General features: G+C 42.8%; 1 protein-coding gene across 4 annotated transcripts in view; it reads left to right on the forward strand.

Annotated features, from left to right (window-relative positions):
* KIF13A (kinesin family member 13A) overlaps positions 1-14439 on the forward strand; it is a 216787-nt gene that overhangs the window by 107146 nt on the left and 95202 nt on the right. For all 4 annotated transcript variants that reach the window (XM_049654981.1, XM_049654984.1, XM_049654982.1 and 1 more), the window contains exon 4: positions 2903-2963. In XM_049654981.1, coding sequence (XP_049510938.1) covers positions 2903-2963 — 61 coding nt within the window. The remainder of the gene's footprint in view (positions 1-2902; positions 2964-14439) is intronic.

Genomic DNA, 14439 nt, shown 5'->3' on the forward strand with positions numbered 1-14439 from the left:
GAAGGCAAATGGTTAAAATGAAAAAATTTTTTTATCTTCCTCTTTGTGAGCAAAACCAACTTTATTAACCGCTAGAAATGGAAGTTGGCACAGAATTTGGGATGATTATTACTGAGAGGTAGACCCTCAAATTTGGGGTGGATTTAATTAAAAAAAATTTTTTTTCGAGTGTATATTCATTTTTGAGCGAGCAGAGTGTGAGCTGGGGAGGGGCAGAGAGAGGGGGAGACAGAATCCGAAACAGGCTCCAGGCTCTGAACTGTCAGCACAGAACCCGACTCGGGGCTGGAACTCACTGACCTCAAGATCATGACCTGAGCCGAAGTCAGATACTTAACCAACTGAGCACCCCCCCCAGGCGCTCCTGCGTAGATTTCATTTTATTTCAAGTCGCATTACACTTCCCTAGCCTTCTTGCCCCGTATGCAGAGTAGCAAATGGTTAAAAATAAGTTTGGGTACGAAAAATCAACATATGCGGAATAATGATTGTTTCCCTGTATTAGAGCAGCTACTAAGAGGAATTCATTGAGACTCTAGAGGAAAATAACGAGTATACATCAAAATTGGAAAACAGCCTCTGTTGGCCATTTAACGTAAGGAGAGTTGACTTAGGTCAAAAGGAAGGGAAAAATGTCCTGAAAATGGAAGTTAAGTGTTACAAGATGCCATTAAGGGGAGGTTATGGAACCTCCTTTTCTAGAAATGTTTAAAAACAAGACAGATCATCATGTCTCAGGAGAAGTGTTGAAGTTCAGTCCTGCCCAGAGGCAGGAAGATTAACTGGTTTTCTCCTGTGTGGTCTCTCAAGTCATCGGAAGAGCCCTCGAATGTAGTAAATATCCCACACTCTGTTGGCTGAAACTAGTGTTCATTTTAACCTTGGTTACTGTAAGGCCAGAATGAATAGTGTGTATAAGTAACAAAATTGAATTTGGATTTGAGATTGATGGTGTGAGTGTTGTGCATTGTATATGCCTGAATCGGTTGTAAAAGCACGAAAGTGTATGTAGTACTGAAACTCTTCAGAGCATAACTTATCTTTTTACGATTTAGAAAGTACCTGCTTTCTTGCAAGGTCTCGGTATCATTAATCACTCAATAAATTATTACAAATAACCGCTGTGAAAACTCTAGGATACAAGTGTGAATTGAGTATGGTTCCTGCCTTCAAGGAACTTAGTCGACCAGTGGAGATAAACCATATGCAAGGATCATATACATGATTAATGAAAAACAGATCAGTGGTGTCAGAGTTGTGAGAAACCGGATTAAACAGCATCGTAAGATTTCAGAGAGGAGAGATAATTCTTTTGGATTTAAACAATAAATATTTCCTGGAAGAAAAATGTATTGAATTGGGCCTTAAGAAATACAAAGCATTTTGGGGGCACCTGGGTGCTTGAGTGTCCAACTCTTTCAGCTCAGGTCATGATCCCAGGGTCATGGGATTGAGCCCTGAGTTGGGCTCTGCACTGAGCATGGGCCTGCTTGAGATTCTCTCTCTCTCTCTCTCTCTCTCTCTCTCTCCTCTTCTCCCTCTCTCTCCCTACCTCTCCTTCACACGTTCTCTCTCTCTCAAAAAAAAAAAAAAAAAAAAGAAGAAGAAGAAGCATTTTGAAGGGTGTAAATGAAGAGGAGAACAAGGACAGGGGTGGAATTGTTCCTACTGATTCCAAGGTACAGACAAGTTCAGCAGAAGCATAAGGAAGTTAGGGGGCATGGACTGGAAATGCCTCTTTGCAGCCAGTCTCAATGCCAGCTCACAGAGTTTGGGTTCTGCTTGTTCAGTGCTTACAATCCCTAGGAAATGATTAAGCATTAAAGGGTTCCTGTCTGTGGGAGGTCTGTAAATTGCTGTTTGGACTGCAGGGGGGGGGGGGGGAAGCTGTAGCCGGGAGCCCAGAAAAGTGGCTACTGGGTCCTCTGGGCCAGAGTTTGCTAAGGGGGTATGCTGAGAAACAATAGTGTCAAGGCATGCTCATAGGCATTACTTAAGAAAGGGTCTCTTCACTAAAATTAATTGGAGTAATAAAGTTAAGCAATTAAATGGGTTTCTTTGCTGAATAACTTTTCAGAGCCTTTAATATTGAGAATTGCATTGAGGATCTCAAATAGTGTGAAATTTCCAACACAATTTAATTGTTTTTTCATGGAATATCTCCTAAAATTACTGTTTTTGGATCATGCTTCGGGGAACATTGCCCTGTGCATCTGCTAATGACAGCTGGAACACGAGTGATGGTAATATGCATGGAAGTTGTGATTGGATGAGATTCCAAATGGGAGAAGCATCAGCCTTTCCCGATACATAGTAGTCATTTGGTAACTCTACAGAAATGCACCCAAGAGTGAGTTATCGATTTGTTAGCAAGACTTGGCCCAAGATGGCACGCTGAAACAGGGAACAGAGTCCAAGGTGGAAATGTGGGGAGTTTGGAGCTTTAGCTACAAATGGTGGCATCATGGAAAGCTGGAAGGAAGTGGTTCCAATGCAAGTTGATCACTTGAGAAACCATGGGAAGTTGTTACTTGAGAAGCCATGGGAATCTAGCCAATGGCTTTAGCAGATGCAGAAACTGTGGACTTGGGTGAGAAGTCATTGTTTTTTTCTTACTAAATGTATTGTCTCTTTTTTTTTTTTTTTTTTTTTTTGGTTAAGATAGCTGGCTGTTTGCATTCTGGATGAATAGCCTATTCATATGCAATGGACACTAATCCAGTAAGATAACCATCAGTGTAGTCCAAAAGAAACTTTAGGATTAATAAAGCATTAAACCTATAGTGTTTATTGTCTTCATCAGACAGTAATAGGGATCCTCTTCTTCATCGTGAATTCTTTTTTGCAGTTTGATATACTCCTAGAAGTTTACTAATCTTTAATATTTTCTTCTTTCCTTCAGGTATTTGCCTTCGATTATTGCTTTTGGTCCATGGATGAATCTAACACTACAAAATATGCTGGTAAGTTGACTCTCTCTTCACTTGATTTTTGGGTCTCAGGACTCTTCGTCTGTTTTCTTTCCTCTGGAATTCTGTTTTTCCCATAAAATTCACACTCATTCTTTCCAATTCCAGCATGTGGGCTTTGAAGTCAACAAGGTTTATTTCAGGATCGGACTCTGCCACTAACTTGCTAAGAAGTCATGGGTGTGTTCTGTTTTGTTTTTTAAGCCTCGGGTTTTTCACCTGTGAAGGATGTTAGTATCTTCAGAGGTGTTCCATCAGTTAGAAATAATGGGGAACCACCTCAAGCCAGAGATGCTAGCTGTTGTGATGATCACGTGAAGAAGAGGTTTAATGTGCCGTGTCTTTCCTCGTCGCCAGCACTGTGGGAATTCATCTCTCCACCAATACGAGGAAAGCAGTGATGCTGTTGGTTTCCAGGACCCGCTCACGTCCTGAGTGTTCTTGCAGTCATTGGTGATATGAACTCCACGTTCCTCAGGGAAACATGGCCTCCCAGCCTCACATTTTGCTAGTGTTCTTTCCTTGAGGCATTTCATTCCTAGTCCATCGAACATAGATGACTACTAATTTTTAATTTTTTAACAATGTTTATTTATTTATTTTTGAGAGAGAGAGAGAGAGAGAGAGAGAGATTGTAAACAGGGGAGGGGCAGAGACAGGGAGAGAGAATCCCAAGCAGGTTCCACCCTATCAGCTCAGAGTCCAGTGTAGAACTCAAACTCATGAGCCATGAGATCATGACCTGAGCTGAAATCAAGAGTCAGACACTTGACCGACTGAGCCACCCAGGAGCCCCTGATTCCTACTCTTTTGATTGTGTCCCCATTGTTTATTTAGTCTTAATGAGTGTGTTCTCCTCATCTCTACTTATAGGACCATCAGCTGAATGACTTTCTCATTTACTTTTTTTTTTTTTTAATGTTTATTTATTTTGAGAGGTGAGGGGTGTAGAAAGAGAGAAACAGAGAATCCCAAGCAGGCCCCATGCTATCAGCACAAAGCCCAATGCGGGGCTCAAACCCACAAAACGTAAGAGCATGACTTGAGCTGAAACCAAGAGTCCTGTCAGACACTTAACTGACTGAGCCACCTAGGTGTCCCTTTATCATTTACTTTTTTTTTTTTTTAATGTTAATTTATTTTTGAGAGAGAGAGACAAGGTATGAGTCAGGGAGGGGCAGAGAGAGAGGGAGACACAGAATCTCAAGCAGGCTTCAGGCTCCAAGCTGGGGCCCAATGCGGGGCTCGAACTCACGGACCATGAAATCATGACCTGAGCCAAAGTTGGATGTTCAATGGACTGGGCCATCCAGGTGCCCCTAGTGATAGCCTTTTCCTCACCACATATAGCAAACTTGTTGAGAAATTATTTGCCATATAATTTTTTTCAAAAGTGAACAGTCTGGAACTAGGAAAATTTCTTCGGTTGCTCCCAGTGGGTAAATTTGCCTTTCTTTTCAAACATCATTCCTACACCTGTAGCAAATGTATTCTATTAAAGTGAATAATCACTTCTGAATGTTGGTTGTAATTAATTTGTTTTTTTTATTGACCCATTAGGACTTTAGACAAATTCTGCTGAGTCTAAAATAGTCTGCCTTGAGTATTAGCACAGTGATGTGTGTGTGTGTGTGTGTGTGTGTGTGTGTGTGTGTGTGTGCTTTTGGATTTAAATAAACTACTGAAGTAATACATTTCTACTATAACAGAAACATGAGGACAAATGCTGTGGCTATAAAAAGCCCAAACTTTGTTCAGCCGATGTTATTCAAGATGTAGGCAGATAAATGAGAAAGAATGAGATCCTGCCATTTGCAGCAACATGGATGGAACTGGAGGGTCTTATGCTGAGGGAAATAAGTCAGTCAGAGAAGGACAGATATATGTTTTCACTCATGTGGATCTTGAGAAACTTAACAGAAGACCATGGGGGAGGAAGAGGGGGAAAATAGTTACAAACAGAGAGGGAGGGAGGCAAGCCACAAGAGACTCTTAAATACAGAGAACAAACTGAGGGTGGATGGGAGGTGGGGGAGAGGGGAAAGTGGGTGATGGGCATTGAGGAGGGCACCTGTTGGGATAAGTACTGGGTGTTATATGTAAGCCAGTTTGACAGTAAATTATATTTAAAAAAAAGGATACAGCCAGATATATCTTCCTGACTTAGAACTCCTCCCTTGCAATTCTCAGATACTTTCAAGGACTCCTCACAACTTACAGATAAAATCTATACTCCTTGAACTACATTTAGGGTCCTTTATTCCATAGCCTCAGTCTACCTTCCTCCCCTTCTTCTCCATGACTCCCCACCACCAATTCTGTGTCCCCAGCCCAGTGCTGTGGTTCCTCTTATATAACCCAGGGAGCCAGAAGGTCTCAGTTCCTCAAGTGTTTATGAAATCCCTACTGTGTGTGCAGCCTCAGAAGCCCTGGAGAATCAAAAAGTTAGGTGGAAAGCAAAGGACTGCATAACAACAGTAAACATTTGGAGAGAATATTTAGTTAACTGTTTCACACATTTTAAGTGGTATGGAAAACTGAAGGAAGGGCAAAATCTGGAAGGGCTAAACAGTTGCCTGGGAAGGGGAGAAAGGACCAAAACTGGGCAGGAAAGTGAAGCTCCATAGGTGTAGCAAAGGCAGCATAGAGGGTTTCTAGATAAGAGAAGCAACATGGCGTCAAGGAGGGCACAGGGACTTCAAAGTCAGACCTGAGTTTAAGTCTTAGGACCGCTGCCTTGGCTCTCTTCTTTAATCTCTGAGCCACAGTTTCTTTTCTAAAAAATGGGAAACATGGCGACGATATGCGTCTCATGTTGTTGTTACTCAGTGCACTGACCAGTGGAAGGTGCCCATCAGTGACACCTCATTTGGCTTTTCCGTGAGTGAAGACAGAGAAGTCAGAGTGAGCATAGTGTAAGCACTTGTCTTAACAGAAGGTGTGTCGTGGGGGGAAGCAGTGTGAGACCTATTTGTACTTGCTGACTGAGGCCAGATAATAGAAAATTAAACTGAGTTTAGTTTAGACTGATTATTGGTTTAGACTGATACGGTAAAAAAACCCCAAAAAACAGGGACTATTGGGGTGACATGGTTAAAATAATCCTTAAGGGAGGCAGTCTTTCTTTGTCCTATCTTCTAGAATCACATCCGCTCTTATTGCCCAAGAGACCATTCTAGTCTCCTGCAATATATCATTCATATCCCTGAATATAGGACAAACTTTTTTTTTTAATGGGAAATAATTTTATTCAGTTCAGATGATAAAATTCAAATGTGAAACTAAAGATTTCTGGAGCTCCGCATTATAAATTAGTATGTTCAGAAATATTTAAAAAGATAATGATTTTTAGACATACTGATAGTCTAAAGTTTACCACTTCTGGTCTGCATGATCACATCAAATAGCGGGTTCCATTGAATGGATTCTCTCGGCTCACAGAGCAATGTCTGTTTACAAAATTCAGAGAGACATTCTCTTGTTCTTTGGATGGTCATATTATTGTACAAATACAGTGACCACCTTAGCAAAAAGTAAAATTCTTGCCAACTGTTCTCAGATTTGTTTGCACTCATAATTTGCCCACTAAGTACATTACTGGTAGGTTAGTTGATGGGTTTCGTACTAACTTGATTTCCTTTCTCTTCATTAAAAAATAATTCACAATTCCTTCTTAATTGTGAATAGAAACATTAAGATAGAAGGCATTGATTCTCTGATGAGAAATAGAGGAAATGCAGAAGGGGAAGCACAGATTTCCTGAAACCGACCTATTTGTCAGGCTCAGTGAATAATGGCATCATTGATACTGACTGAGAGCTCTCAAGGCAGCTCTCAGAACTTAGGTTGAGGAGAGGGGAGGAGGAGGGGAGGGAGAGAGGAAAAGACCAAAAGCACTGGGTTTGAGAGAACAACCAGAGGCAAGGGCGTTAGGTCTCATGTGGTATGTCAGATTGTTCTGTTTTACTGTTTGTTAAAAGTGACAGCAACACCCTTCACTCTCAGGCTTTGCGGCATAGAAATGCACAAGTATGTAGTGTGTCTAATGGCCATGGCAGCCGGTTATTGCAGTGCTAGAAGGAAGAATGTGGGCTCCTGTCCCCCCAGACTGCCCAGGTTCCAATCCTGGCCTCACCGCCTTCGACCTATAAGGCCCGGTGAGCCACTGAATCTCACTACACTCGTGTTAAATGAGGACAATAATCATTCCCATCTCATAGGGTTGATTTGAGGACCAAATGACCTGTTTGTGGAAAGTACTGAAGCCAGTGCTTGGCACATAGGAGAAGCTCACTTAATATTTATGGTCTTTATCGTGGTCACATGGTGGAAGTCATGAGGATAATAGCATCAGCCCTGTGGAAAGAAAATGCGTTGTACTGGGGTTGACCAGACCTGGTTTTGCCACAAGCCGCTCACCTTGGGGGATCTGTTTCCTCATCTGTGGAAGGAGGAGATAGGGCCCAGGGTGATCTCAGATCCCCTCTAGCTCTCTGATAAAACATGAATCAGACATTTTGTGCTGGTCACACAGCTGTCCCAGTGGACTTTTCAGAGGCAAGTCAAAGACTCGTTTGTTAAGCGGTTTACATTGCATTGAATCAGGCTTTGAGACGTTTTACATTTTAACTGTATTATTTATTATAACTTTTGGGGTAGGTAGGCATAATAATGCTTGTGTGGCAGATTATTCTGAGTCTTTAAAGCAAACACCCTTGTGCCAGAACTAAGAAAAAAATAAAACAAAACAGAAGTAATCTGCAGAATTAGGCCCCCAAACCTTGGTATATTTCTACATAAACTCTTATCTTCCTCTACTCTTCACCCATATATACATGCACATAGACATAAAACCACAGTTAGGACTATAAAGTTATTGTAGTGAATACTGACAGGTAATCAGCCTTTGTAAATGTTTAAATCACTACTGTTTGTAATTAAGGCCTCAACAATGAATCATCCATGTTTCGTCACTGCCTAAAATGTACCATGTTGGTAAATAACAGTGACTGCCCCTTGATTTCAGTTTTCTTCCTAGTGAGGGAATATTTTTCACAGACCTATTTTTCTATAAATCTTCATGCCAGAAATAAAAACCAGTCTGGTGAGGGGCACCTGGCTGGGTCAGTCGGTACAGCATTCAACTATTGATCTAGGGGTTGTAAATTCGAGCCCCACATTGGGTGTAGAGATTACTTAAAAAATAAAATCTTTGAGGGGTGCCTGGGTGGCTCAGTCGGTTGAACGTCTGACTTCAGCTCAGGTCATGATCTCACAGCTTGTGGGTTCGAGCCCCGCGTTGGTTGGGCTCTGTGCTGACAGCTCGGAGCCTGGAGCCTGCTTCATATTCTGTGTCTCCCTCTCTCTCTGCCCCTCCCCTGCTCATGCTGTGTCTCTCTCTGTCTCAAAAATAAATAAAACATTAAATAAATAAATAAATAAATAAATAAATAAAATCTTTGCGGTGCCTGGTTGGCTCAGTCAGTTAAACGTCATTCTTGGTTTCAACTCAGGTCATAATCTCATTGTTCGTGAATTCGCGGTCCGCATCGGGCTCTGTGCTGACAGTGTGGACCCTGCTTGGGATTCTCTTTCTTCCTCTCTCTCTGCCCCTCCTGTGTGCTCGCTCTCTCTCTCTCTCTCTCTCTTTCAAAATAAATAAATAAACTAACTTAAAAAAATCCTTAAAAAATAAAAATAAAAACCAGTCTGGTGGTGGCATATCTGGGCTCAATGTGGACATGAGCATTTCCTGGCCCAGAGCTTCTAAACTATTGACTTAGAAATTATATAACAATCCTCACCATATGGCACGTTGCTCCAACTTGCTGTGGCCGTGTGTTTTCAGGCATTGTTAACACCCTGCAGTTCAGGAGAAAGGTTCTGTGATGCTTGTTCTGCTAGCGTAGCTTTGTGCTGTGAGCATCTGAGCCGTGAGCTCGGCTGTGGGGCAAGCCGCTGTGTTGGATTCTGATCCCATGGTATGGGACATTCTATGTGCTCAGAGGTAGAGATGATTTCTCTTTCACACCGTTCAACTGAAGCAAGAACAGGGACGAGACAAAACAATTTACATTCTAACAGCCAGCAGTAGCCGAAATAGAACCAATATTTTAGCAAAGTTCCAAAAATACTTGTTTCAGTGTGCTGAGTTGGTTCATTCTTTCACTATTCAAGCATACAAGAAGCACTCAGCAAGTACCTTGCACAATATACATACTCAGTAATTGTTGGCTATTAGGTTTATCAAAACCATAGACATTTTCCCTGTAGTTGTGAGAAGCAGTAGTGGTCGATTCTTTGAAAAATTTGGTAAAGTAGAGAGTCATTATAAATGATGCACGCCATCTTCAAAGACACGTAGGAAACAGTCTGAATGCAGAGTTCTTCTAGATTTTTCTTTTTTCTTTTATGGCCCTTTGCAAATTGTCTTACCCGTACCTCATTTGACAATTCTTTTGGTGACTAGCCCTCATCAAGTTGCTCCCTTAAGTGCCCAACTTAGCTTTCTTAGAATCAGCAACTCCCTTTTTACATTTGTTAATAAAATTATGTAACTACAGAGAAGTTCAATGACATAAACCAGTTTAGGAGCAGACACAGCTGACCCTTTGTGAGAACATAGCTCAGCTGGCAGGGGTCCTGAGCACAGCCTAGCAGCTGGGGTGGTTTAGGGTAGAGGGGGCATGCCTCTGTACTGTTTTACAGATGGAACACAATGTCAGGTAATTCAGAAAGCTGGGTAAGTGCAGGTCAGTTAAGAGAAACTTTTTTTTTTTTTTTTATCACAAGAATCTTTAATGTTGACTTTGAAGTTTACTCATGGTGGGGTTGTATTTGTGTTTGGTAAAGTCTGCCAAGTGCCCACACTGGAACTGTTTCAGTTCATGTCCCTGCACTGCACACAGTGTTTCCTGAACCCCATGAGGTCACAGGGGCCTTGACTTTTCTCTTGGGTGGGCCAGCCTTACTGGTAGAGAAAAACCTTTCTGAAATAAACGAACTAAACTAATATTGTCAGATTTTTTAAAAAGAGAGAGTGTGTGAGTGTACATTTGTGTGTTTGTACGAGTGTGTATGTTGTGTGTATATTTGAATATATGTATGTGTATACATGTGTGTGAGTGTCTGGTGTGGGTGTGTAAATGTGTGTGTGCGTGTGTGTGCATGCGTGTGTGTGTGTGTTTTTCTCTTACCTGTACTCCTGTATTGTTAGTGTTTATTTATTCTTGAGAAACAGAGATAGAGTGTTAATAGAGGAGGTGCAGAGAGAGGAAGAGACACAGAATCTGAAGCAGGCCTAGGCTCTGAGCTGTCAGCACAGAGCCCAACACGGGGCTTGAACCCGTGAACTGTGAGATCATGACCTGATCTGAGGTCGGATGCTTAAATGATTGAGCCACCCAGGCGCCCCCTATTTTTTTTTAAAGTAGGTTCTCTCCCAATGTGGGGCTTGAACTCCTGCCCCTGAGATCAAGAGTCACACGCTCTACCAGCTGAGCCAGCTAGGTGCCCCTCTACTCCTCCTTTTTAAAAAATATATTTTTTTACATTTATTTATTTTTCAGAGACAGAGACAGAGCACAGGTGGGGGAGGGGCAGAGAGACAGGGGCAGACACAGAATCCGAAGCAGACTCCAGGCTCTGAGCTGTCAGCACAGAGTCCCATGCAGGCTCGAACTCACAAACCGTGAGATCATGACCTGAGCCGAAGTCGGACGCTTAACCGACGGAGCCACCCAGGCGCCCCTCTCTACTCCTATTCTTCAATCCCACCCAGCCCCACCTTCTAACAGGCTTTCCTTTCTTTATCCCTGTCTATTCCTTACTTACTGGTACCCAGAGACATCATTTAATATAGTGCAGGCTATTTAGGGAGGTGGATAATAATCACAATAGACAGTACACTTCTAAGCACTAGGTTCCCAGCACTGTGCCCACCCCTCTATCTGTGGTGGGTCATTTAATTGTCATGTAGTCAATCGTGTTGAAACTATTACTGTCCCTGTTTTACAGATGAGAAAACTGAGGTTCTTGGAGGTCCTCCTACCTGTGAGAGAGCTGAAAAGCAATTGTAAAGATAGATTTGAGTCAGTGACAATTACATGTGAAGGTTTTTATGGATTCTCCTGTAATTCCGGGCGATCCTCTCTTCTCTGACATCCCCCAAAAGTGGCTGTATGCCGAAATCACGTTGCAGTCCTCTGGCTTGGAACCTGGCCAGGAATAATTCTAATAGTGTTCTCCCTCCTGTCAGATGTTCTCTGGAGTCCCGAATGCTTATGTTTGGTTTGGGCTTTATTTTAATCTCCCCTCACGTGCTGTCAATATTGTGCTCCCCACAGTCCAGGAGGGATTTGGGGTCAGGCCTACTCCTGTACCAGAGAGAATATATCAGACAGAAATGAGGAACACTTTCTTTCTCAGCAGATGGTTTATGTGAAAATACCCTACAAAATAACTCAAAATACATTCTCTGTCAGACTGTCCTCACGCACAAGGTGGCTTAGTTTCTCCTTCCATCCTGGGCACCGATGCCTCACCATCCCCTTGGGTGAGTCAGCCACCTTATCTGCCAACAAAAAAGCAGCCGAGGTTCACTGCCAGCTCTTGACTCGTCTCAGCACCGTTGCTGGGGTGGAAATGTCCTTCTGGGTGAGTCACCCTGTGCCATGCTGCAAGCAGAACTCCCAGGCACTGCAAGTCTGATAGCCCTTGGACACCATGTGAAAAATGGCCCCGTGCTCTCCCTGCACCCTCATGGCCCAATTCCTCTGGATCCTTTTACCCAAGTCCCTTCATGGCAAACTTCTGAGGTTGATTAAAACTTAAATCTAGTGTCACCAGGTCAATCCTTAAAGCCTCCTTTTTTTTTTTTTTTTTTTTAATTTTGTCTGAACTCTGTAGTTTTTGGTCATTTAACTTAAACCAGGCTTAACTTCACTACATGGGACAGTTTCTGAGCTGTGCTGTTTGGGAGAGGGATTTGCTGAAGCCTGGTCCGGGCTGGGCATTCCTTGCCATTGCAAAGTTGGTGGGGGGACCCGTTCGGTCTTGTAGGACCCAGGTGCTCTTGTTTGGAACTGGGCCCCCTGCCTGACCCACACTCCTCAGAATCTCAGTGGCCATCAGCCCTGCTTGGAGGTGGGGAAACACGCTCACAAACGAGCAGGCCCGCGAGCTCCATGTCACAAATACTGAGTTCAGACATTTTTTTCCACTCTTACTCCAGAGAGAAAAGAGACAAGAAAGAAAACAGGAGACTCTGTATAAACAGACAAAAGTGTGGATTGTGTTGAAATCTTGAATGCTCTTCTATGTTCCCACTTTGGAGAAATGAGAAATATGGGGCGCCTGGGTGGCTCAGTCCATTGAGTGTCCAACTTCGGCTCAGGTCATGATCTCACGGTCTGTGAGTTCGAGCCCCGCGTCGGGCTCTGTGCTGACCGCCCTGAGCCTGGAGCCTGCTTTGGATTCTGTGTCTCCCTCTCTCTCTCTGCCCCTCCCCTGCTCATGCTCTGTCTCTCTTTCAAAAATAAACATTAAAAAAAATTTTTTTAAAGAAAAACGAAAAACATTCCATGCATATGTCATGCCTAGCTGCATATTGCCACACTTACTGTTTTATTCAGCCATGATCTACGTGAGACTCCCTTGCTTAATGCAGGTTGTAAATAAGACAGGGGTTATGCCCTCCTGTTTTGTTCTCCCTTTTCTTAGAACGTACGCCTCTGTAACTACCTCTTTGGTAGTCAGGTGTTGGGCATATGATTGGTACGTGCATTTTCTCTTTGGTCCCTAGTTGGTCTTCTGCGCTTTGCTATCAGGGTCCTGCTATAGAGAGAGAATGACCTTGCTTGCTCAGTTCTCAGTGCACACACATAATAGCTTTGAATCCTTGCTGCGATCCCCAGTAGGGACAGATTATGCGCAAGCATGGGGACTCAGGGTATTCACTTTTTGAAGGTCTGTATTATATATGTGATGTAGGGTTGGTTGGGTCAGGTGTCTAACCTTGGTTGCAGAAATTCCATACAGGAGCCCTCTCTGCGACTGTGAAATTATGTTGCAGATTGCTTTGGGCATGTCTGTGTTTTAAGACTTGTCCATACGGCCGTAGGTGGTTTTAAGCATAAACCCCACAGAGGAAATTGGTGTCTTTTTGGTCATGGTTATTAACAAATGAGGTTAGGTTTGTCCTGTGGATTCCCTGCCGTAGACACGTGGGGCTGTGTCTAGAGAAGGGCACTTCCTCTCTGGCATCGGTGCTGCTGAAAAGCCACAAACCTCTTGGGTTTGACAGTGTTGTGGCTTTGCTTGGCTTGTCTGGGATGGAAACAAATACTCAGATCTTCCTGCTTGCCAAGGACTTCTGAACTTTCCCTTATGGGCTGTTGTGCATTCCCCTAGACATACAACGCTTCGCTTTGTTCTCTTTGCGGGTGAGCGATGGTCAGCAAACATTTAGGTGAAGATACTACATCTTTTATGGATTCCCTGATTCCCACCATCCAACATAAACAGCCCCATTTTTTTGCAAAGTGAGCTTCAACAAGCCGTTGGCAAGTTGTTGTTGTTGTTGTTGTTGTTTTTCTGCTGCGCTGCAAAAGGGGACTGCTGGGTTTAAAAAATAGAAATGAACAAAGCAGGAAACCTTCAGTCTTTTGGATCAACCAAACTCTCCTTAACAGACCATATAAGGCTCTTTGATATTTAATATTTTCTCTGTATCACAGAGTGAAGTATAGTCCTCCTTTGTGTCTCATGGGGAGCCAGTTATGTTGAGGAGGACAGGAGGCTGTATAAAGAGTTCATAGTGCATTTTAAGGCTTTGATTGACAGTCTGGTCTTTTTATAGTTGTTTCTTATCATACCAGTAATGCCCTGAAAGTTACCAAGCCAAAGAATTGATTAAATATAACCCCAGCCAGGGAGTCATACAGCTAACAAGGCACCAGATTAGAAAAATGAGGGAAACTCTATGGAGTATGTTATCTATTTGTAGTTTTATTGATAGGTTTTATTATGTTCATTTTTACCCCCGTACCCTTCCGAGATAATGTTATGAAACAATAGTAAATATTTTTCCTCCACTGGACAGTATTAGGTTGGCATACCCTGTCCCAAATAATGTTGTTTTTTCTTCCTCTCCTCATGATGCTCCAACATAACACACATACACACCGACATACACATACCCTCAGCATAGACATACATGTACCCCCAACACACATACACACATATATATACCCCCATACAACCCAAAACACATGCCACACACACCCCCAACACACACACGTACACATACACCCAACACGCGTATAATCCCATGTACACCCAACACACAAATACATACACACACACCAACACAAATAAAACATAATACCCCACTACCATATACTTGCTCGATCTCTCACTCTCTTTCATGTGTGAGAGTGCCCCACCATTATATTTGGTCAGTGAAATATTT

The sequence above is a fragment of the Panthera uncia genome (genome assembly GCF_023721935.1).
Source record: "Panthera uncia isolate 11264 chromosome B2 unlocalized genomic scaffold, Puncia_PCG_1.0 HiC_scaffold_25, whole genome shotgun sequence".
In the NCBI taxonomy this organism is placed as follows: domain Eukaryota; kingdom Metazoa; phylum Chordata; class Mammalia; order Carnivora; family Felidae; genus Panthera; species Panthera uncia.